Source organism: Vulpes vulpes, chromosome 2 (genome assembly GCF_048418805.1).
Source record: "Vulpes vulpes isolate BD-2025 chromosome 2, VulVul3, whole genome shotgun sequence".
In the NCBI taxonomy this organism is placed as follows: Eukaryota; Metazoa; Chordata; class Mammalia; order Carnivora; family Canidae; genus Vulpes; species Vulpes vulpes.
In genome coordinates, this window is record NC_132781.1 from 130,171,280 (window position 1) to 130,193,258 (window position 21,979).

At 39.6% G+C, this 21,979-nt stretch overlaps 1 protein-coding gene across 34 annotated transcripts in view; it reads right to left on the reverse strand.

Annotated features, from left to right (window-relative positions):
• Nucleotides 1–21,979, reverse strand: part of PDE4D (phosphodiesterase 4D) — a 1,410,178-nt gene that overhangs the window by 221,365 nt on the left and 1,166,834 nt on the right. For all 34 annotated transcript variants that reach the window (XM_072749980.1, XM_072749970.1, XM_072749992.1 and 31 more), the window contains one exon: nucleotides 1,062–1,253. In XM_072749980.1, coding sequence (XP_072606081.1) covers nucleotides 1,062–1,253 — 192 coding nt within the window. The remainder of the gene's footprint in view (nucleotides 1–1,061; nucleotides 1,254–21,979) is intronic.

Genomic DNA, 21,979 nt, shown 5'->3' on the forward strand with positions numbered 1-21,979 from the left:
ATGTTTGAATTAAAATGACCACAGTTTTGTTGCTCATTCCTGGAGAGAATGTAGTATTATCATCTTACAACGATTAATAAAATGGCGACCAGAACCATAGGTTTGAGAAATGGGTAAAACACAATTTCATTTCTAGAGCCTCATTTAGACTTGTGGGGATAGGTTGATCACCTGTTGGCATACCAGGAATAACACTGGACCCTCGGGGACTTCATACCATCTAATTCCTATATGATGATTTTTAACCTGTACTGAGTTTTTGAGATGGTGAAAGGTGGTGTTATTGGACAAGTGTCCAGATATAGAGGATTAAAGTGGAGACTGACTCTATATAGGGGCAGAGTTACAAATGATAGCACAGGTACTGAATGAGAATAAGGTCCTATTTAGAAGCCTCCAGAAATTAGAAAACTAATGAACACTACAGTAAACACAAAAATGAAATGTTCTAAGAAAATGAGTTAATGATGGTATATTATCTGCAAACCTGCTTATCAGTTTTAATTATTTTCCAAGCTGTGCCATGTCTTAAATGATACTCAAATCTGTCTAATGTTTTCAGTGCTTGCCTCCAAAAATGGTTTAATTTTAGCAAAACCCTCCCAAGATCTCTCAAATGATAAGGCAAACCAGTGCAAACATCTATAGGGTACATCTACTGAGATGTATTCAAACTGCTATTCATTCTATTATTACAAGGTAATAACTGAGTTTAAAGGATTTTGAAATATTAGGAAATGTTCATGTGTCTAGGTAGCTAAAACTCATCCTACATAAATATAAGCTAACATTTTAAGTATAAATGCTTCCATTAAAAATTTAATTCTCACTTTTCTCAGACAGTGTATTCTCTGGGAAAAATAAATGTTTCTTTTCAAGAGTGACAGGGTACTCAAGTTAAATCTACCATTTATCTTCAGCTTGTATAATTTTCCTCACTGTTCTTTCTAACATAGAGAATGATGCAGTTGAACAAATGTCATTGGTTTTATCATGTCATTAATCGACCAACTGATTTTCTATAGAAGCTCCCTCTTTCCTTTGCTCATCATTATACTTACATATCACTGGCAATGGAGGAGTTCCGGGACATAGACTTTGGAGACAGGTCATAATCACTGTCGGATCGATACAGAAAGGACTCACGACGTTGACTGTGGACAAAGTTTGCTTGGAGAATTAGCCCAGATCCTGGGCTGGTCATGGGATCCAAGGGACTCCGTCCCGCAGATGTGCCATTGTCCACATCAAAACTGTGAAAGAAGGAGAAGGAATAAAATTGTTATGAACACTTGCATGTTGATATTTCAGTAAAGGGAGATTCTCAGTTTAGGAAGTCACTGTGAAAACATTTACAGCAGCTGATTCACACTATTTAAAAAATTTAATATTAAAACACACAAAAGTAAAAAAAAATGACACATTGACTTCATAAACTTATCTTCCTTAAGCTTTGGATACTTTTGTTAACCAACTAGATTCAAGACATGTGTCTGTCTAAATTTGAGTTAAAAAGGAACCATTCTGCAAAGAATAGTTCTACTAAGTACATTTTACTAAGGAACCATTTACTAAGAATAGTTCCACTAAATTTCTTTTAGGAAAAGAACAAATACATAGGAATTCTGTAACTATTTGGGTTCAGTTCAACAAGTTCCCATTATAAGCCTAATATCCTTGCTTCCCCAAACCTAGGCTTTTTCCCCCTCCTGCCTACACCCATCCAAACACGATTTCAGCTGTATCCACTTCCCTCCATCCCCAAAGCTGATATATTAAGTTCAAGATTTCATCAACTATCATCTACACTTTTATAACAGCTGTTAAGTTAGTTGCTTGGATCCATTTTCCTCTCTGTACTGTGTGAAGAGTCTGCTTAGAGTGTAAATCCGACCATGATCTTTGTCAATTCAAAACCTTTCAGTAGTTCACTATTGTCCTCAGGATAAAGTCCAAATTTTTCAGCTGGACCGAGAGTCTGAACTATCCATTTTCAGTTGCAATTAACGATTTTCCCAGCCTCAACATGCAACCTTATTCCATCAGCCACTTTATGATCCACTCTATTGAACCACCACCTCCTTGTCTCAGGCCATCACTACCTAATCTTCTGCTCCCCTTACTACTCAATCCTCTTATCCCCCAACACATTGTTACTCATCCTTGAGGACTTAACCTCTACCTGAAAGGCTGCCCTGATGCCCCCCACCTTTATGAGATGCCTTTCTCTTGTTCCCAAGACATCTTCCCACTTCCTATTGGTAGCATTTACAATGAACTGAAAATGCTTCCCACTTGGTCTCCATTCCTAGACTGTGAGCTCTCTGAGAATGGAGATTCAGAGTGTCCTTAGCACTTTGCATGGCACCTCAGAAACCTTTACTAAGTGATTTGAATGGATGACTGAATAAATAGAAGGCACTGTGCTCGACAGTACAGATTTTAGAGGTGGGAAAAGACAAAACTACAAAGTTCTTAACTTCACAGTCCTTTCAATTGGGATAAACTTTTCTACAATGAGCTTTTCTAATCAGGTATCAGTCAGTATAAAGTCAAGTCTCACATGCTCTTATGAGAGGACTGTAATAACTCAGATAGCCCAGTACGTATGTGGTTTAAAAAATTGTTGGATGAATAAAAAAATAAGTGAATTCAAGTTTAGTTTTATCAATGGTTTTCCCTTTACAGGCTTTACCCCAACTATTAACTAGCTAATATAAAAACATTCTTTTATTTTCTCCATTGGAGTTATTTTTAAATTTTTTTTCCATTGGAGTTATTAATAAATGGTGTTATGACCCAAGATTGGCGGTCAATGTGGAAGATCAGTGAAGGGCTTGATGTCTTATGAATCTACAACTGAATAAGAAACATTGACTCCACATTAATCTAATAAAATAAATAAATGAATGAATGCATGAATGAATGAATGAAAAACTCATAATCTAGCTTGGCCATTCATAAATAAGTTTTTCCAAATTAAATTTTTTAAGACTTGCATCACTAGGAATCGAGTTCCTCAGTGGTTTAGTGCCTGCCTTCGGCCCAGGGCATGATTCTGGAGTCCTGGGATTGAGTCCCATGTCGGGGTCCTTGCATGCAGCCTGCTTCTCCCCATGCCTATGTCTCTGTCTCTGTCTCTGTCTCTGTGTCTTTCATGAATAAATACAATCTTAAAAAAAAAAAGACTTGCATCACTTTATAGATGTATTTATTTGGTCACAAAAGACAATGAGAAGTTATCAAGTTGAACACTCATTTTATAGACACAGATACCAGCTCCTAGAAAAGGTAATTGATCGGGCAGCCCCGGTGGCGCAGCAGTTTAGCGCCGCCTGCAGCCCAGGGCGTGATCCTGGAGATCCTGGATGGAGTCCCATGTCAGGCTCTCTGTATGATACCTGCTTCTCCCTCTGCCTGTGTCTCTGCCTCTCTCTGTCTCTATGAATAGAATAATAATAATAATAATAATAATATCTGTGCAAATATTTAAAAAAAAAGGTAATTGACCAAAGTTACTGAGCTAACTATATTTAATCCTCTACTGTTTCTGAAGCTCTTCCAGCTCTAATAAATAATTATGTAAACCATAAATGTATGTTAGCAACTGACACACACAACCAGGGGACATCTGTTTCATCTGGACAAGGCACTTCATGCATGTGGGGCTTTGGGCAATCCTGAGGAAGGCCAGAAGAAGAAAGGATCTCCAATCATGAGAGATTTATTCAGGACCTCAAGCAAGCCCTTCTTGGATACGCTTAATTAAATATGCACTTACTAAGCACCTTTTATGAGCACACTGAGATACAAAAATAAAAGTGATAAGATAAATCCAAGCGGGGTTTAATCCAGACTTCTGAGAAGTTTTCATATGATAGTAGTAAGAGGGCTTCTGAAGGCATTTACTATTCAGCTAAAAGACACCAAAGTTCTTTGAATGGGAAGGGAAAAGGGGGAGATTTCTGCACTGGGGAACAAGAACAAGCTGCACAGTCACTGCAGCTCTTTAATATGAAGAGGACCTAATGTGAACACATAAGAAAATATTTCTATTTCCCTTCAATATCAATATGGTCTTACTGTTTTAAAAAGTAAAATATATTTCACTGATATTCATAAGAAGAAATATAAGAAATACAGGAGTATGATTCTTGGTTTGGTTTTTCTCAGTGCAACTGGGTCATACCAATATAATCCTCTCAAAATCAGTAAATTCTTTTCTATTATTAGAATTTTTCCAATTAAATTAAGCAACTTCTTAAACTTTCCATCGTAAGATTTGGGGAAAAATAATGCTATGTATCTTAAAATATTTTATAGTGTTCACAATAATGCTACTTATTAAAACCAAAAATTTATTAATAGGTCAACAAAATGCTTGAAAGGGGATATTCTAGAGGCTTTGTTATTTTTCTTTGTAGGCTGTAATATAATAATGTGTCCACTAGATGGAGACCGCTACCTAAAGGAACATCTACTGTATATAAAGGCCAAAACTAATTTTTAATGTCCTGAAAAAAAACCTTTAGTGATTATCCCCAAAATAAAACCTGATGATCTATAGGAAGTGATTATCAAAGGTTGGTAAAATTATATTAACTAGTAAATGTCAGTATTAGCTTTACAGATTGAGAATGATCAAAAAAAGTTGTCCCTGATATTTTATTAGACATTTACTTTTACTTAAAACCAAAAATACTGAGCAGCTCTTTTTTTCAAAAATTAGAACTAAGGAGCTTCCTTGAGAGAAACAGGTCTGGGACAAATCAAGACAGTTTTGCTTTACTAAGTAAGTAAATTAACTAAGAGTTAATTTAGGCTGAAAATACAGATAGGTTCACATAAGCTACTTATTTTTGAAAAATAACTTATAAACAGTCCATGTCATGGCATTATTAATAAAACAAGAAGTACAATGAGGGTTAACCCTAACCTTAGATACTGAACCCAAAGAGACCAGCTGTGAACTTCCTAAGCACATGCTTTGGCAAACAATTCCATATCACGAATCCTCTTTTGATTCATGGCCAAAGAGATAGAGTCCAAGTAAAAGATTAGCAGAAGCTTGGGAAAGTAAGGGAGGAATTGGGAAGGGTAATAATGCTGATGGTGATAATAGTAATCGTAATGATGATAATGACAGTTAAACTTTTGGTACACTTTCTATGAGCCAGACATTGTGCTCTGTGCTTTATATACATTATCTCATTTGAATCCCCACAATAACCCTTTGAAGTAGGCATTATATTTTCCACTTGGCCAATGAGTAATCTGAATCATGGAGAAGTGCCCGTACGTTAAGTACTGTGTTCAAGGTTACGCAGTTTGTAAGTGGGTTTTAAACTCAAGCTGATTCCAGAGCCTGGTAGGACGATCCCTGTGTGCATGTCTCTATTGCGAAGCCACCTACTATCAGAAAAGTACAGGAACATCTCTTAGCTCCATCGCCTGGATGGAGCTTCAAATGTCAACTCTTTGAAAGGATTATTCATATATAAGATTTAACCTAATAGAGCTGCCATGCTGAGCCTAATTCTGGGACTCCGCCTTTCTAAGTCCCCAAATTTTGGGATTTGCCACATTTCCAAATTTTTCTGGTGTTGAATACAACAGTATCGTGTAAAAGAGTGTCTGCTCTAACCCATCTGGTGGGTTTCTTTACTGAGTTTAAGAGTTCATTTGGAATAAGGACAGTCAGTGGGTCTGTGGAAGGTCTTGGCAAATGCAACTAAGTGAGACGTTCTGTTATTCTACACGTTTGCTGTCCCTAATGCAGTTCAGAAGGCATCTGTGGAGAAACACTGATGCAGCTGTGGATAGCCCCCCGGGAGGGGGTGGTAGAAGCAATGCTCAGCTGGTCTGTTGCAATCAGAACTGTTAAAGGCCACATGCAACTAGCACTACTCAGGACCCTTCACTCCACAGGCCCGCCCCTTTCTTTGGACCCCATTCCACACAAAAACCAAACAGATAATAGACAAACTGACCAAACAACCAAACTGCTCCCTCTCTCTCCATACTGTGCCATGTTGGGGGAATTACTGGCTACTTGTCCTGACCTACTTCCCTTCAGCTTCCTTCACTGCCCCCACAGTTTGTGTGTACTGATCTTGAAAGTATTTGCTTGGAGTCATGTCCCATCCTTTGGCCTGATGCTAGACCCTGCTTCTGGTTTAAATATACTGCATTTCTTCTTGGCCATTATTTGGGCTCTCACCTGAGCCATGGTCCTGCTCCTGTGCTGGGCAAACAGCTCATCTCATGTAGCCTGACCTTCAGGACCTTGCATTTCCAGTGTGGAGCCCAAAGGAGGTGGGACACATGAAGACTCCCGGGGAGCAGCTGCTGGGAGCCCCTATCAACAGATGTCCCATTATCAAAGCATCTGTGAAGAGCTCCCAAGGGAAGACTCTTGAGAAAACTAGCAGCTGCTGAAAGCTTTATGCTGGTGGGAACCCTGGAAGTCTCCACTAGTGCCGGGAGCATCTAAGAGCTGCCTCTGCCACTGTGTATTAAGAACACTGGCATGTTGACAATAAAGATCTTATTGCTCCCTGTCAAGGGTAGGGAGATTCTCCAAATGTACCTGTTAAAACATTAACTTGGGAGATAGAAAAAGTGGGTTAAATTTCAAATCTTGGTTCTGCCAGTTTCTGGTTGCATGTTCTTGGGTAAGTTACTGTACCTCGCTAAACCTCCAGTTCGGATAAGGAGAATTGCAGGGCCTTGCTCCAGGGCCGTGGAAGGGATTAGAAGAAAAAAGGTTTGGAAAACATTTAGCACACTGCCTGGCAGCTAGTACGTTCCCGGTATTTAGCAGCGATTGTCATTTTTATTGTTATTGCTGTTTGTCTTTGAGAGGGACTTTCCTTCTCGGCCATTCTATATACTTGAATACACTGCTTTGGGAAGAACCTAAAGGGAGAGATGAGAGAGAAAGGGAACCGGGAGGGCTGGGCAGCACAGCCACCTGAATCAAACCTGGGGAGGCAGTGAGGTGAGAGACACTGCAGCCAGATTGCTCTTCCAGCTTCAGCTGCTGTTCTGTCCCCACCCAACTCCATGATTCCAGTGTGATAACATCTGGGGAGAGGGTGGAGACAGCTGATTTTTCTCAAGATATTCCTCACGGAGGAGAAAGCACTATTTCCTGCTAGGGCCTGTGGAGGGCATAGAGGTCCCAACAACCTGGGTGGGGTTCCTGCTGGTTATAATGAGAATCTAATGAGCAAAAACAGTCCTTCAGATCTCAGGTCTCCAGCCACTGGGTGTACTCGGGGGACCCCGAATCACAAATACATTGCTGTTATCTTCCTATGCCCGACTCTCCTGGGTACACTGCAGCCCATGCTGTCTCTATAATGAATCCATTCTGGTGCTTTGTCACTTGGTGGGGTGGGGGTGGGCGGAGGGGTTGATTTATCAGCAAGCTTAATGTAAGTTTGCCCGGAGCTGGGTAATTAGTTTAAAATACTTTTTTTTAAAAAAAAAATATTTTTTTCTCCTTATAATAAATATTTTTCCCATTGTTATCCATATCACAAGGCTATGAAACCTGTTTCTAATAAATGCCAGTGGTATAAGTCAAACAGCTTCTTTGGAGTAAAGATAATCCTACTTCTGAAGGTTCCCCATTTTAATATTTACTTAGCTCAGATTATCTATAGAAGTGAGATTGTAGCAAAAAGCACTTTACAGTGATATGCACGAAGGGCATTCTTTTCCAGTCAATCAAAAACTGCATCTTTAAATAGGACACCCAGGCAGGGCTTTAGCCACACTGGTGGATTATACGGCTAAGTGATGGTATGCATTGCTAGTTTGCATCATACTTCTATTTGCACAGAGGATTACCATGTGAGCACAGGAACATTTCACCCTTTGTTTTCATAGATGTTTTTTTATAAACAAAAGTTTGGCGCAAAGGTGAAAGGTGTACCCTTATTTATGAGTAAAAAAAATCAAGTGATCTCTGGAAACCCACATCACTTGTTTGTGACTTGTCAATGACACTCCCAAGCGTCACTGGGCAATAAAAGATCCCAGATGAGAATGACAGCGTACGTTTACTGTTTGGACTGCAAGCCAGAAGGGACAAGCTGGATTCGGGCAGTAGGTTTTTGCCAAATGGGATAGCAAGAGGCCAAGATTGCTGAAACCTGTTTGTTAGCTCTAAAACTTTAAACGTCCAAACCAAGAATTGTTTTACTTGAGATTCATCAGATATTTTTCAATGATCATTTTCAAGGAATCTCTTCTTAAATGAGATTCTGCTCAACCAAGGCTCTCGATGAGGTCCTCACATGGAGCAAGGGGTGGGGGTGAGTCACCCGCAAAACCTGCAAGCGCGGGCTGAGGCCCCAACTGGCAGCAATTCTCTGCAAACAACAAACAGTCCGGGTCATCACGACGGATTTCCCCTGATTTATGGCTCACAACGGGACGTGTCTGTCTTCATACTTGTTGGTGGGCCTTAGTTTATATTACAAAAGTCATTTGGGCTTCTCCATGATTGAGAATAAGAGAGGCAAGCATGGGAGTCTTTCCCTTGCAACCCGTTTTCATCTGTGATCCCCAAACAAAGGGTACGGAAGAGATGGGGGTGGGGGGGCCACAAAGACCCGAGCATCAGATGCAATCCTGCAAGTTTTGCTCGGTTTTTCTTTCCCTGTGTTGCATTTAAGGGGTTACTGCCAGTTAACCAGGTGGAAGTGTTTTCTGAATTTATTTTTCTGTGATTCAGAGCAACTGAGATGGCTTTGATATGCCCAGAGTGGAATCCTACTATTGAAGGGTATGCCCCCTTCTTCTCCCCCACACACGTTTCTTCTTTGTGCTGCAGACAGAGGGATACTGCTAAGGTGTCATCAGATCTCTGCCACCGTGCTCGCTGTCCTCCAGCGGCTTCCAACGTTATTAGGAGAAACTACTAGGTCCCCACTGTGGCTTCTGACCTTCTCTCAGTGATCTGGGTCTCTCGGGCCTCTCTAATCTTACCTCTTTCCCTTTTGCTCACTCTGCCTCAATCTCATTGCCGCCTGGCAGGTCTTTGAACACATGGGAGCGTTCTCTCCTCAGGGCTTTTGCACTTGAAGTTCCCTCTGCCCCCAGTACTCTCTACCCACATATCCGCTCAGTGTCACCTTCGTGAAAAGATATTCCTGGGCTACTCTATTTAAAATTGTCACCCTAATCTGGCATTTTCTAGCCTCCTAGTGGGAGGAGCCATTGCGCACTGTTGGTGGGAATGTAAACTGGTTTAGCCATTATGGGAAACAGCTAGGGGGTTCCTGAAGAAATTGAAAATGGAACTATCATCTGCGATCCAGCATTCCCACTTCAGGGTATATATCCGAAGGAAATGAAATCACTATTTCGAAGAAGTCTCTGCACTCCCACATTCACTGAAGCATTATTTACAATAGTCAAGTCATATAAACAACCAAAGTGTCTATCAACCGATGAATGGATTAAAACAATGGAATATTATTCAGCTATAAAAAAGAGGAAATCCTGCCCTTTATAACAATATGGATGAAATCCGAGGGCGTTATGCTAAGTGAAACAAATCAGAAAGAAAAAGTCAAATACTGTATGAATACATATGTGGACACCAAAAGGAAAACAGACTCACAGATACAGAGAACAGGTTGGTGGTTGCCAGGGGCAGAGGGAAGGTCAGGGAAAGAGTGAAGGCGGTCAAAGGCACAAACTTCTAGTTATGAGAAAGTGCAGGTATGTAACGTACAACATTGTGACGATAGGTGATAATACTGTATTAAATATTCAAAAATTGCTAACAGTAAATTTTAGAAGCTCTCACCATACACACACACACACACACACACACACACACCCGGAACAGGATGTCACTATGCAAAGTAATAAATGTGGTAACTAATCTTCTGTTAGTAAGCATTTTATATATAAAACAGTGAAAAAAATATATAAAACTATTGTACCATACACCTTAAACTTACACAATGTCTTATGTGAATTATGTCTCAGTAACACTGGAAAAAAAATTTAATTGACAGAAAAAAATTAAGGAAATTCCTACTCTAATCTTCTAGACCTTTCTAGCTTCTTTTTCACATTTATTTTTCCTGCACAGCATTTATCAGGTTGTGATAAGCCTTATTATTTTGTTTATCTTATTCTCCCTGTTAGAATGTAACCTCTACCAAGGCAAAGATTTTTATCTATTTTGGTCATTTATGTGTCCCCAGCACTTAATGTCTGGTGCATAGTAGTTCCTTAAGAAATACCTGTATTATGAATGCATTAATATCTTTAGATGCAGCACTACTCATTATATCCTCATTATTTACCATGGTTACCTGTGTGGCTCTACTTCAAATGGACTTTATTATTATTTTTCACTTTGGCCAGGAATCGGTCGCTTTTTAAAAGAAAGAATCCTATCAACTAATGAGATTGATTAGTTTTCTTGAAGAAATTATCTGGAAAGGCACTTAGAAGGCTGGGGTGTTAAAAGGCATTTTAATGTGATTTTTAAAAAGATTTTATTTACTTATTCATGAAAGAGAGAGAGAGAAAGAGAGAGAGAGACAGAGAGAGAGAGAGGCAGAGACAGGCAGAGGGAGAAGCAGGCTCCATGCAGGGAGCCCGATGTGGGACTCAATCCCGGATCTCCAGGATCACGCCCTGGGCTGAAGGTGGTGCTAAACCACTGAGCCACCCTGGCTGTCCCGATATGAATTATTTTGACTAACGTTCTGTCTGACCAATAGTCAGCCTCAGGATCAGGGGTGGGATCCATGTTTTGTGGCACATGAAGGTTAAAAAAATTTGAGAATCTGCTTTGAGAAAAATAATACCAAAAAATCTTACTTTTGCTAATCTTATAGAACCCGTTACCATGTGAAGCTGCTAGTAGCCTTCCCTCCCAGACCTTGGAAAGGCCCAGGCCAATGACGGGCTCTGAGCTCAAGTTCCATTCATTCTCTAGTTGATTTGCACGTGAGGCAATGACAAAGCAGGAGAAGACAGGAAAAACACCAGAATGACTGAAATTGGAAATGTAGAATCATATTTTTTCATAAAAAGGTGAATTATTGGGCAGCCTGGGTGGCTCAGCATTTTAGCGCCACCTTCAGCCCAGGGCCTGATCCTGGAGACCTGGGATCGAGTCCCACGTCGGGCTCCTGCATGGAGCCTGCTTCTCCCTCTGCCCGTGTCTCTGCCTCTCTCTCTCCCTCTCTGTGTCTCGAATGAATAAATAAATAAATAAAAATCTTTAAAAAAAAAAGGGTGAATTATTCTAGAGGTTGTTTTTTCTTCATCCTTTTTTTCTTATTTGTTTATTGATGTATCTATTTTTTCAATTTTCAAAGCTTACTCATATTTTTCAGATTTTTTCTTGCTATTTGCACATGTGTATACTTCTAGATTAGTGATTATCAGCTGTCCTGGGGGCTGGAGGAGTGATTCTACTAGGTAGGATCTCAGAATCACTTTGAAGGTTGAAGAAGGTTAGAATCACTTTAAACTATAACTGTCACACAGAGATTATGATTAACTTTTTGAGGGGTGGGCTTTTAAAATGAGGTTCTTAGTTTCATTCCTGGTTATTCATGTATTTAAACTGATCAAAAAATTAATTTCCAAATGGCTTCCATTTGGAAATATTCTCAATATTATTCATAATATTAAATTATGAATGACTCCTTTGTGAAAATACTTACCACTTAAATATATATATATATCAAGTAGATTAAGCCTAGGCAAAATTATAACTGAAAACAAAAACTGTAACAGTTCTACTAAAAATGCCTTTAAAAATATAACCGAAATCTAATTTTTTTTCCACTAATGGATATAAAAACTCATACACCATGTTTTTCTCTGGGTCTGGACTCTCCCTCAAACAGGTCAGGAAACAATTTACCAGCCATACTATTAAATCTATTTTGGAGAAGTGATATTACTCCATTTCCAACCTCAATGATCCAAACAGATGGGTTTTTCCACTTTGATGGGGGTAGAAGAGAACATAGAAGGGCTTCAGAGAGCTGTGCAGCCTTTATTACATACCATTTCTTCAATTCTACCAGGGCAAAGCAATTATAAAGACTTTTACCCTATGATAGTTATAAACAAGCAGTCTCTTCTGCAATTCTTTAAAAATGTATCACAGAGAGTAAAATGCTCACACCAAACAGCACACATCTCATTGCATTTACAGGCACACTGAAATTAGCTTTCCTTTGTGATTCCTTATACTGGGTGAATTGTACATGCTTACAAATTATCCTTCAAAGATTTAAAGACATTGGAACGGACAGCCAAAAAGCTGTGGGGCCCACTTCAACAATGATTTTAAAGAGTAAAGATATTTTTTGTATTTCCATGAAATAGCTTTGTATATAATCCTGTCTAAAGACAAAACAATCTTGGAAAAGCATAGAATTTAATCATCAGGACCGTGAATGTGGCATATTCTGCTTGTGGTCTGCCAAATTCCATTCTCTGCTTGTTCTTGGGCATACAAGAAGTCTTCTTTTCTATGCTTCTTTTGCAATTAGATTTGGTCACATCACTGAACGTGAGCAGAAATATCTGTATGCCACTTTCAGGACTGGCTCACAATTTTTCCACATGCTCATCTATGGACTCTTTCTCCTGCCAGCTGGATGCAGGGAGTGCTAAGGCCATGAAGGATGGTAGAAACACAAAATGGGAGGATCCTGGCACTTGAATGAGAGCAAGAAGAGCTGCCCTGCCCCCCAAACATGATCTAGACAGTTACTTGATGAAAACCACTTATTTTTTATAAGACTTGCTTTGGGGGTTCATGTGTCAGCACAGTAACATCTAATACATTACATTATATCAAACTAAATTGGCAGTACTGAAAGTAAAACTGTCAAATGTTTCACGTTTGATCTACCTCTGGCTTAAAATAATAATAATAATAATAATAGAAGAGGAGGAGGAAGAGGAGGAGGAGGAGGAGGAGGAGGAGGAGGAGGAGGAGGAGGAGGAGGAGGAAGTTGTTCCCCAAAGAGGCCCAAGTGAAACCCACTATCTATTTCATTCTTTAATTCTACCATTTTTTTATACTTCATTTGGTTCCCCACTCCCCTTGCTCTTTTTCGGTTGCACATATTTTCATTTAGACATTTCTTCTCATCCAAGTGTTTAAGTGTTAGAGAATAAGTTTATAATCATTACACACAAGTGTAATTGTTCTGTAAAGAGCAAAAGCCAATCCCTTTCTGTTCTGCCTTGATGCCAATCAGAAAAGCTGGAGACAATCAGTTCAAGCATGCAGTTGACGCATGAATGTGTCTCTGAATCATAGAAGAGATGCAGGAAGACAGGAGTCTGCTGCCCTCAGGATCTGGAGCCATGCTCCACTTGAGTCAATGAGGTCTCTGAAGTGCCAGATCCAGCTAGGCTGGCATTATTTAGAACGGGATTCCAGACCAAAATGTTATTCTGAACGTGTACATTTCTAGGAATATGGGCCAGAGACTTTAGGAAAAAAATCCTAGGAAGATTTCATGGCTTACCTAGTTCTAGAATAGAACTAATCTTTACTGCAGTCTAGCTCACTTGCAAGGAATAAGGGCTGAGTGGGTTCTTCAGGCTGGGAACATTGTGGGTTGAACCAGAAGCCTAAGGCCCTTCCTGTTCTGAACTCAGACTAAACGGAAAGTTAGATGTACTTCAGAGAAAGGAAAGGAAATTACCTGAGGCATTCTCTTGGCTACATAGCTTCTGAAATAATGGAGTGGAGTTCAGTTTTTGGTTGCCTTCACTAAGCTTCAGTGTATCTCTGATATGAGAAAGCATTTTGTTTTACCTTAGAGATCAAAATCAAAAGACCAATACATTCTGAAGGTGACATATTCTGCAAATATTCATCAACCATTTACTATTGCCAGACACTGTTGGGCAGGAATGAAGTTCATTGGGAAGACACAGGACTAGCAGTTGCAGTGAGTTTCTGCTTCTAAATAAAAATAGGACTTTTTTCCCTCAGGACAACCAAATTCATGGTGAGACTGTTCATAAATCCTATTGACCTGCCAAGTCCATAGCTAAGAGAAATGCGTGGCTACTTTTGAAGTACATTTGACCACTTGTCAACTCACTGCAAGTTGTCAAGCAATGTTATTGCTGACCTCCTTTGCTTTGACATTAACTGTTTTTGAAAAAAGTTAAATTTTCCTTTTTTAGCCATTAAAATTCCTTTCATATTTATGCAATGATATATTCAAATATGTGGATATAATCATCCATTTCTGCCAACTTGTCCATTTTCTGGATGGATTCTGATATTCAGCTGTGTAGATTTTGTCTTTCTTCTCCTTTATAGGAGCATTCTGTATAATGCTGGCTCCCATTTTTCGATTATTTCCCATTTATACTCCTTTTAAAAAATGACTTAGGCTTCTATACTGGAGTTAAAATTAAAAAACTTAAAAAAATAACTTAACACTTTTTTGGGATAGGTGAAATGAGTGAAAGGAGTCAGGAGGCACAAACTTCCAGTTATAAATAAGTCATGGGAATGTAATCTACAGCATGGTGACTATAATCAATAACACTGTAGTGCATATTTGAAAGTTGTCAACAGAATAAATCTTAAAAGTTCTTGTCACAAGAGAAAAAAATTTTTTTGTAATTTTGTGTGGTGATAGATGGTAATTGCACTTACTGTGATCACTGAGCAGTATATGCATATCAAATCATTATGTTGTACATTTGAAACTAATATAATGTTATTCATCAATTATACTTCTATTAAAAAGACAAAAAAAGACATACTTTTTTTTTTTTTAAGAAAGAGAGAGAGAAAGCAAGCGTGCTTACATGTGAGCAGGGGGTCGGGGAGCAGAGGGAGAGGGAGAGACAATCTTAAGCAGACTCTGCATTGAGTGCTGAGCCCAGGGCCCCACATGGGGCTGCATCTCACAACCTGAGATCATGACCTGTTTGGAACCGATACTTAACCTACTGGGCCACCCAGGTGCCCCAAGACTTACACTTTTTTTAAGAGGGGAGTCCAAAATGGTACATAAAGGTTTAAGGACAGTGGTAAACAGGGTCATCTGTAATGGGACAGCCTTTCAACCCAACGAAGACTTCTCTAACTGCCTATAAATGGTCATGCCAGAAATTTTAAATATAGTATTTCCTCATAGGAACTGTAAATGTTTTGATTCCTGGCCTATAAAATATTTAGTACTACATTGTACCACCATAGTGTAATATGTGAATAGAATCTCTATCTCTAGCCTACCTATATAAGTGAGTACCACTGGTAGATAATTTAATTTCAAATTTACTTTTATTGAAAATAAGTTTTATAAAATAAATTGCTCTCTTTCATATTAAGCTACTAAGAGGTCTAAAAAAAGAACAGATGTCAACTTTTTAAACTTAGTTTGTAAGGAAAAACCCCAAACATGACTATATGCTTTGCTAACTTTGAAAATTTGGACAATAGGTTTAGAGATGCCTGCACTTGTACTTCATGAAATCCACATTGGAGTATAAGCATTTATTCAGTGTAGGTACCTTTCTTGCTTTTTTTCTCTCTTTAGAACTTAAAAAAAAAAACAAACTAAAAATGTGACTTTTTTTTTTACCCTTCTTTATCTTTGCCTGTAAAATTCAGAACTAGAAATTAAAATGGACAAGAGGGAAAAAAAAAATCCAAACCACAGCTATGCTGCTTCTGCTCTTGGCTTCTTTGTACACAGCTATCCTTTGATGGGGTTCAGAGCAGGTTGCCCCAGAAGGTGTCACTTTTGCGTGTGGATTATTTTAGCAATTAAGGCCTAACAGACTCAAGAGGAGCTTTTCACCTCCCCTTTGAGTCCCTAAAAAAAAAAAAAAAAAAAAAAATGTAGCTAGGGAGTCTGTACCAAGGAGAGAGCTATTACCAAAGAGAGCTTTCTACATCAGAAAGACAGAAAGACACCTGCATGGCAGGGAAAACATGTGTTTACCAAACATTTGTTCTTCCCATCTTCCTGTGGGTTGTCTTTCTTTTCTTTGAAGTCCCAAGCCCCTACAGCCTTCTCCTCAGGTCGGTCAGGAGGCCTTATAAGCCTCAATACCTGTCTTTGACCCTCCCGTGTCTATGTGAGGCTCTTTTATGGACAAAATTAAATTTGTTTTTCTCCCATTAATCTGTCTTAAGTCAATTTATTATTATTATTAGGTCAGCCAAAACACCTAGAAGGGAAGAAGGAAAAGTTTTCCTCCCCCATGCCTTTAAACCTGGAGTGTAATTATGAGTTTGAACACCACGTTTGCCACTAATGTACTTGGTCCTTCCGGCAGGCAGGCAAATCATCCCTTGGGCCCTGTGGGTGCTTCAGCCGTTTGCCTTGCCTGTGAGCTCCAGCTGTGCCTCCAATTATGACTGGAGTATGATGACCTGTCCTGAGGAAACAAAGGAGTTCCTCCTGAAGGCCTTTCCCTCCTGTGCTTCTGGCACAGTCTCACAGTGTTTCTAAAGCCCTTTCATTGCCATTGTTCTGTGGAAGTCACACAGTGACCCTGGGCACTAGGCTGGGGGTGGGGGTGTGTGTGTGGATTCTTATCCTTTTTGCGAAGAGGAAGCTGAGAGTCAGGAAGGGGGGCAATGGTTTGTCCAGAGTCTCACTCATTTAAGTGGCTGTGTTATGATTCAAACCGAAATCTTCTGATCTTTGGACTAAAGAATTAAGTGGAAGATTGAACAATTGGATTAGTTTTATAATTTCATAAAACTGGAAACAAAGGCAAATTCTCATTCTAATGTCCCCCATTAGAACTCGCTGTGAGATATTATCTGGCTGCCTTGAGCACAATGTTCAAAACCTTTGCGTAGAATGTGACATTTTGCTGAAATGAATGGATGTGTTTACAGGTCTCTAAATAATAGTATGACAAAATCTTAAGAGGGATTCTAGTAAGGGTCCTCCACATTGGCTACCTTGTTAATCATCTTAACCACATTGTGATGCCTTACCCATTTGGTAAATGTTTAATAATACTTGGGGGAGGATACAGCAAACAATGTGGTTAAACTTATTTAAATACATTACAGACCAGCTTTGCAAAACAAAGACGGTCCTATTTCTTACTTTAAGGAATTTTTGAGAAAAAAGGAACGTATTTCTTCGTAACAGAAGGATGAGAACTGACCCTGAGCCATAGCACTGAGCCATAGCCCTGAGTTTTCAGTTCAAACTCCTCTACCAACTAGTTGTGACTTTGGCACAACTTGACTTTTGACAATTACTGACTTTTCTGGGACTCAGTAATTTTTTATAACATAAAAAGAATGACTACCAGTCATTCTGATTAGTAATCTGCACACTACTCAAGAAAGACTTTTAAAAATAAATATACATTCTGTGGCACTTGAGTAGCTCAGCCAGTTAAGCATCTCACTCTTGATGTCAGCTCAGGTCCTGACCTCAGGGTCCTGGGATCAAGCACTGAAACAGACCCTGCGCTTAGAGGGGAGCCTGCCTGAGGTTCTCTCTCACTCTCTCTCTCTGCTTGCATGCACATACTCTCTAAATAAATATCTGTTTTAAAAATACAGATTCTTAGGCCTTCTTTTGAATACTCTTGAATGAGTAGATCTGGGGTTGGACTCAGGACTCTGTATTTTTAGAGAGCTGTCCAAGAGATTGGATGTGTTGTCAAGTGAGGAACACCAGATTTGTCTGCAAGGCCCCTTCCAGCTTTAGCATTGCTGTTTTCAACTGCACAGCATTGAATTCCTATTCACAAGTGAGTGCTCCCTTGGGAGGCAAGGCCTTCAGATCCAAAGCTGTTCTCAACCAAATTATCACGCCAGCTTCCTAGGGGGTGTCCCTGTTCCCATGTCCTATTGTTCTACATCCTTCTCCATACTGCTGTCAGGATTTTGTATGTACATTGGCCCCACTCATCCATGGTTTCCCTTGCTGTAGTTTCAGTTACCCAGGGTCAAGCACAGTCTGGAAGCAGGTGATCCTCCACTTGACATATCATCAGGTCAATAGTAGCCTAATGCTATGTCACAATGACTACATCTTCGCCTCACTGCATCCTGTCACACAGGCATTTTATCATTTCACATCATCACAGAAGAATAAGAGTGAATACAGTACAATATGTTGAGAGAGCCCATATTCACATAACTTTTTTTTACAGTATCTTGTTATAATTGTTCTATTTTGTTAATTATTTTTGTTAGTCTCTTATAAATTAAACTCCTCATAGGTTTGTATGTATAGGGAAAAACATAGTATGCGTAGGGTTTGGTCCCACCTGCAGTTTCAGGCATGCACTGGGAGGCTTGGAATGTTTGCCCCTGGAAAACAGGGGACAATGGAATTGAATGGAAGTAAGACAGAGAGGACCAAGGGAAAAGATGAAGGAAAGAAAGAAGAGAGGGCCAGAAGGAGAGGGGAGGTAAATTGAAATGGTGAGAAAATGTGATTATGTTGCTTCCTTGAATAACTACTTTTGTAGTTATTCAAACTATTATGTGAGGCCAAAGTGAGCACTGTAGTTACTCAAACTATAAAAGAAGATTAAAATTCATTTTTTAAGATTAAAATTCTTTATCATGATATTTAAGTTACTTTAAAATCTGGACCCAACCCCCTTCAAATCTCAGTTCTGGTCTCTCCAAAGATACTTTTGTTCATGCTGTTCTTACACATTTTACACATGATGGAGTTTTATCCGATTCCCACCATTTCTACCCATGAAATCTTGCTTATTTTTCAAAGCTCTAGGCATACTAAACAACGTGTGTCCAGTTCTCGCTCCCGCAATTCCAAACATCTTATTTAGGTCCTCAATTCAGGGTATTCCAACTGGCTTTAGAGACCTTTCTCCCCTTACCAACTGCCTCAGGCCAGCTATTTGGGGTCAGGAGGCTACAAACCATTTACTTTAATCATCATAATAAAATAACATTTACATAGTGTTTTACTATTTACCAAATGCTTTTGCATCCTTTATTTTATTTGCTCACATATCTAAGAAAGCCATTTTATTGTCACTTCCTATTTTATAGATGATAAAATTGCAACTCAGAGAAATCCAATGACTTGCTAGTTAAGGATGTAGCTGAGACTTGAACTTTGATGCTATGAATTTGAATCTTGTACTTTCTCTATATGGCCTAACAAGACATTAGCAGACAGCAGATGCTCTATAAATGCCTATTAAACAATTAAGTGAATAAAGGTGAGAAGAGGCATCATGGTATAGTGGGAAAATAACGGACTCTGGTGACAGAGAAATTCTTTGCATCTTGAATCTGCCACTTGCTAATTGGAAAATGTTATATAACTTACTTAATCTGCCTGAACTTCTGTTTCCTCATGTATGGCATGAAGAAATAATACTGCCCTCATAAAGTTGTGTGTGTGTACACATGAATGCACATGCATGTGTGTGTGTGTGAACTCAGTAGTATAAAATCTGAAATGCACTTTCTCCAGTGGGAGGACACAGTAAGGACTCATATGTTGGCTTGTTGACTTTGTATGAGAGGCTGTCATTCTATTATCAACTGTGCTTGAGGTCTGTGCGTATGCCTACCTGTGGAGGGTAGCCAGCTTCTAATAATTTAACCTCTCCTCTTCAGAGAACACAACAAAGCACTGTATCCTGTTGGTTAAGGACACATGGGCGAGGCAGTTCAGGTTCCAAACTTGACTCTCTCCTTTATTCAGCTCTGTGAGCTTGGCCGAGTTATTTGACCTTCCTCTGCCTCAGTTTCCTCTTCCATGAAATAGGGAAAACAGTATTTAGAAAACAGATTTACAGTCCTGGCATGTGATCAGGACTCTGTAAACACTGGCTATTTCCTGTGTCACAGAAAGGCACTTAGCTAATAAAAAGCGTGCTTAGCATAAGGAGAGAAGATTTTTCCTTTGTGTTTCTCAGCCAAATGGACTGATTACTTCTGTAAACTAGGAACAGAAGTAATACTATAACCTTGTCATTTCCAGGTGGATTACTACATAATGTATTTACATGAGTATTCGGGCAACAGGTTTGAGTTCACAAATCTGTAGAAAAAAGAAATGAGAGCATGAGTTTTGTACTTAAACACAGTGAAATACCAGTTCTCATGGATTTATGAATGAAGGAGGAAAAACAAATCATTTGACCTGCTACTGACTTCGACGCTGTCATTTCAAATAACAAAATCTGCCTCTTCCTTGACCCAGCTCTCCTACCTAAGAGAAGAAACCAGAAGGAGAACAGAGTACTATAATTTTTAAATTAAAAAAAATATATATTTAATGTATTTTTGTGAGAGAGAGAGTGAGCACCAGAGGGAGAAAGGTCAGTGGGGAGCCTGACTCAGGACTCCGGGCTAGATCTTGGAACTCTGGGATCATGGGCTGGGTCCTGAAGGTAGACACCCAACCAATGGAGCCACCCAGAAGTCCCACAGGGTGCCATACTTTAGAAACGGTTCCTCTGAATCAGAGTTGTCCCTTTTGAATACTTTATCAAAGGCTCCATTTCACCTGAGAAATCTTACATGTTTCAAAATAGTCGAACATTGTAATAAAAATATGTGCCACCTGTATTGCCAAAATAATGTCAAGCAAAATGCAGTAAATCTCTCTCGGTTTCCAGTTTTGCATATAGTGTGAGGTAAAAGCAGAGGTATTTTTGATGGTAAGATGGTAAGTAATGTGAGATTGGTGTCCTTGGGAGTAACTAGAAACCTGAGCTGTTTATTGCATAGAGATAATGTTTTGTGTCCTCTACTGATGTTAAGATTACCTCAGAAAAGTTATCTTTGGAATGGTGGCGATTAAGCTGCTTATGGAAGGCCAGGTATTCCTGTTACCAAAATAAATACCACTTAAGTAATGGCAAACATGGAAAAGGAACCACAGAAGGTGGTTTTTTTCTCACCTTCATGCTGGAGTTCTGTTTGGTAACACAGGCCAACGATTCTGGGAGCCCAGTATTTAAATCTACCACATGGCGGGGGGCGGGGGGGGGGGAATACCAGAGCTCTAACTGTTATGTGTGTGGATATAGCCATGCTCTCTGCTAGATGCTTCAAACCTGGGCTGGTGTCCCTGAGAGAAAGTGTGGTCTGGAACATCTTTCACACCTTGGGTAACAGCGATTAGTTTGCTGAAAGGTCTCTCCACTGGAGACCCGACTATCTGTCAAGCTCTCTAACTCTGCTCCCTGCTGCTGCATTCCTGGACAGAACTGGAGCTCATAGCTTAGCAGCTAGCCCTCTGACAGCCTCACATGGGCCAGTCACTGTCCACAGGAACCCTACCGCTCCTACCCTCTGGGCCTTTGTTCAAGGATAACACAAGAATAATAGATAACTATAAGAGAGAACATTCTATTCTTAGCATTTCGTATCTTTTGTCTCACTTGATTATTACTAAGTTGGATAAAGAAATGGTGCTCAGAGAAGTAACTTGTCTGAAGTTCATGTTTTCATCCATTATACTTTAGTGCTTCTCTAGGGTCCCTTCTCTAGGTCCCTTACAAATAAATAATACATAAATAAATTTTAAAAAAGAAAGAAGAAAGAAAAAAAGGATCTGGTTAATCAAAACTAAGTCTTCAGATGCTAGTTAGCTCCCCCCAACCATCCTATCTTAGCAGAAATCACATGGGCTTTGGAATCAGATCTGGATTTGAATGAGCTCTGTTCCTTGCCAGCCCTGAGACCCTAAGCAAAAGCTACTTAGTCTCTCTGAGCCTGAGATTTCACACTTGTTGAAATGGATTATAAAACATTCACATTTCTTTCTAAGGGATCCCTGGGTTGCCCAGTGGTTTGGCGCCTGTCTTTGGCCCAGGGCGTGATCCTGGAGTCCTGGGATCGAGTCCTGCATCGGGCTCCCTGCATGGAGCCTGCTTCTCCCTCTGTCTATGTCTCTGCCTCTCTCTGTGACTCTCATGAATAAATAAATAAAATCTTTAAAAAATAAAATAAAATAAA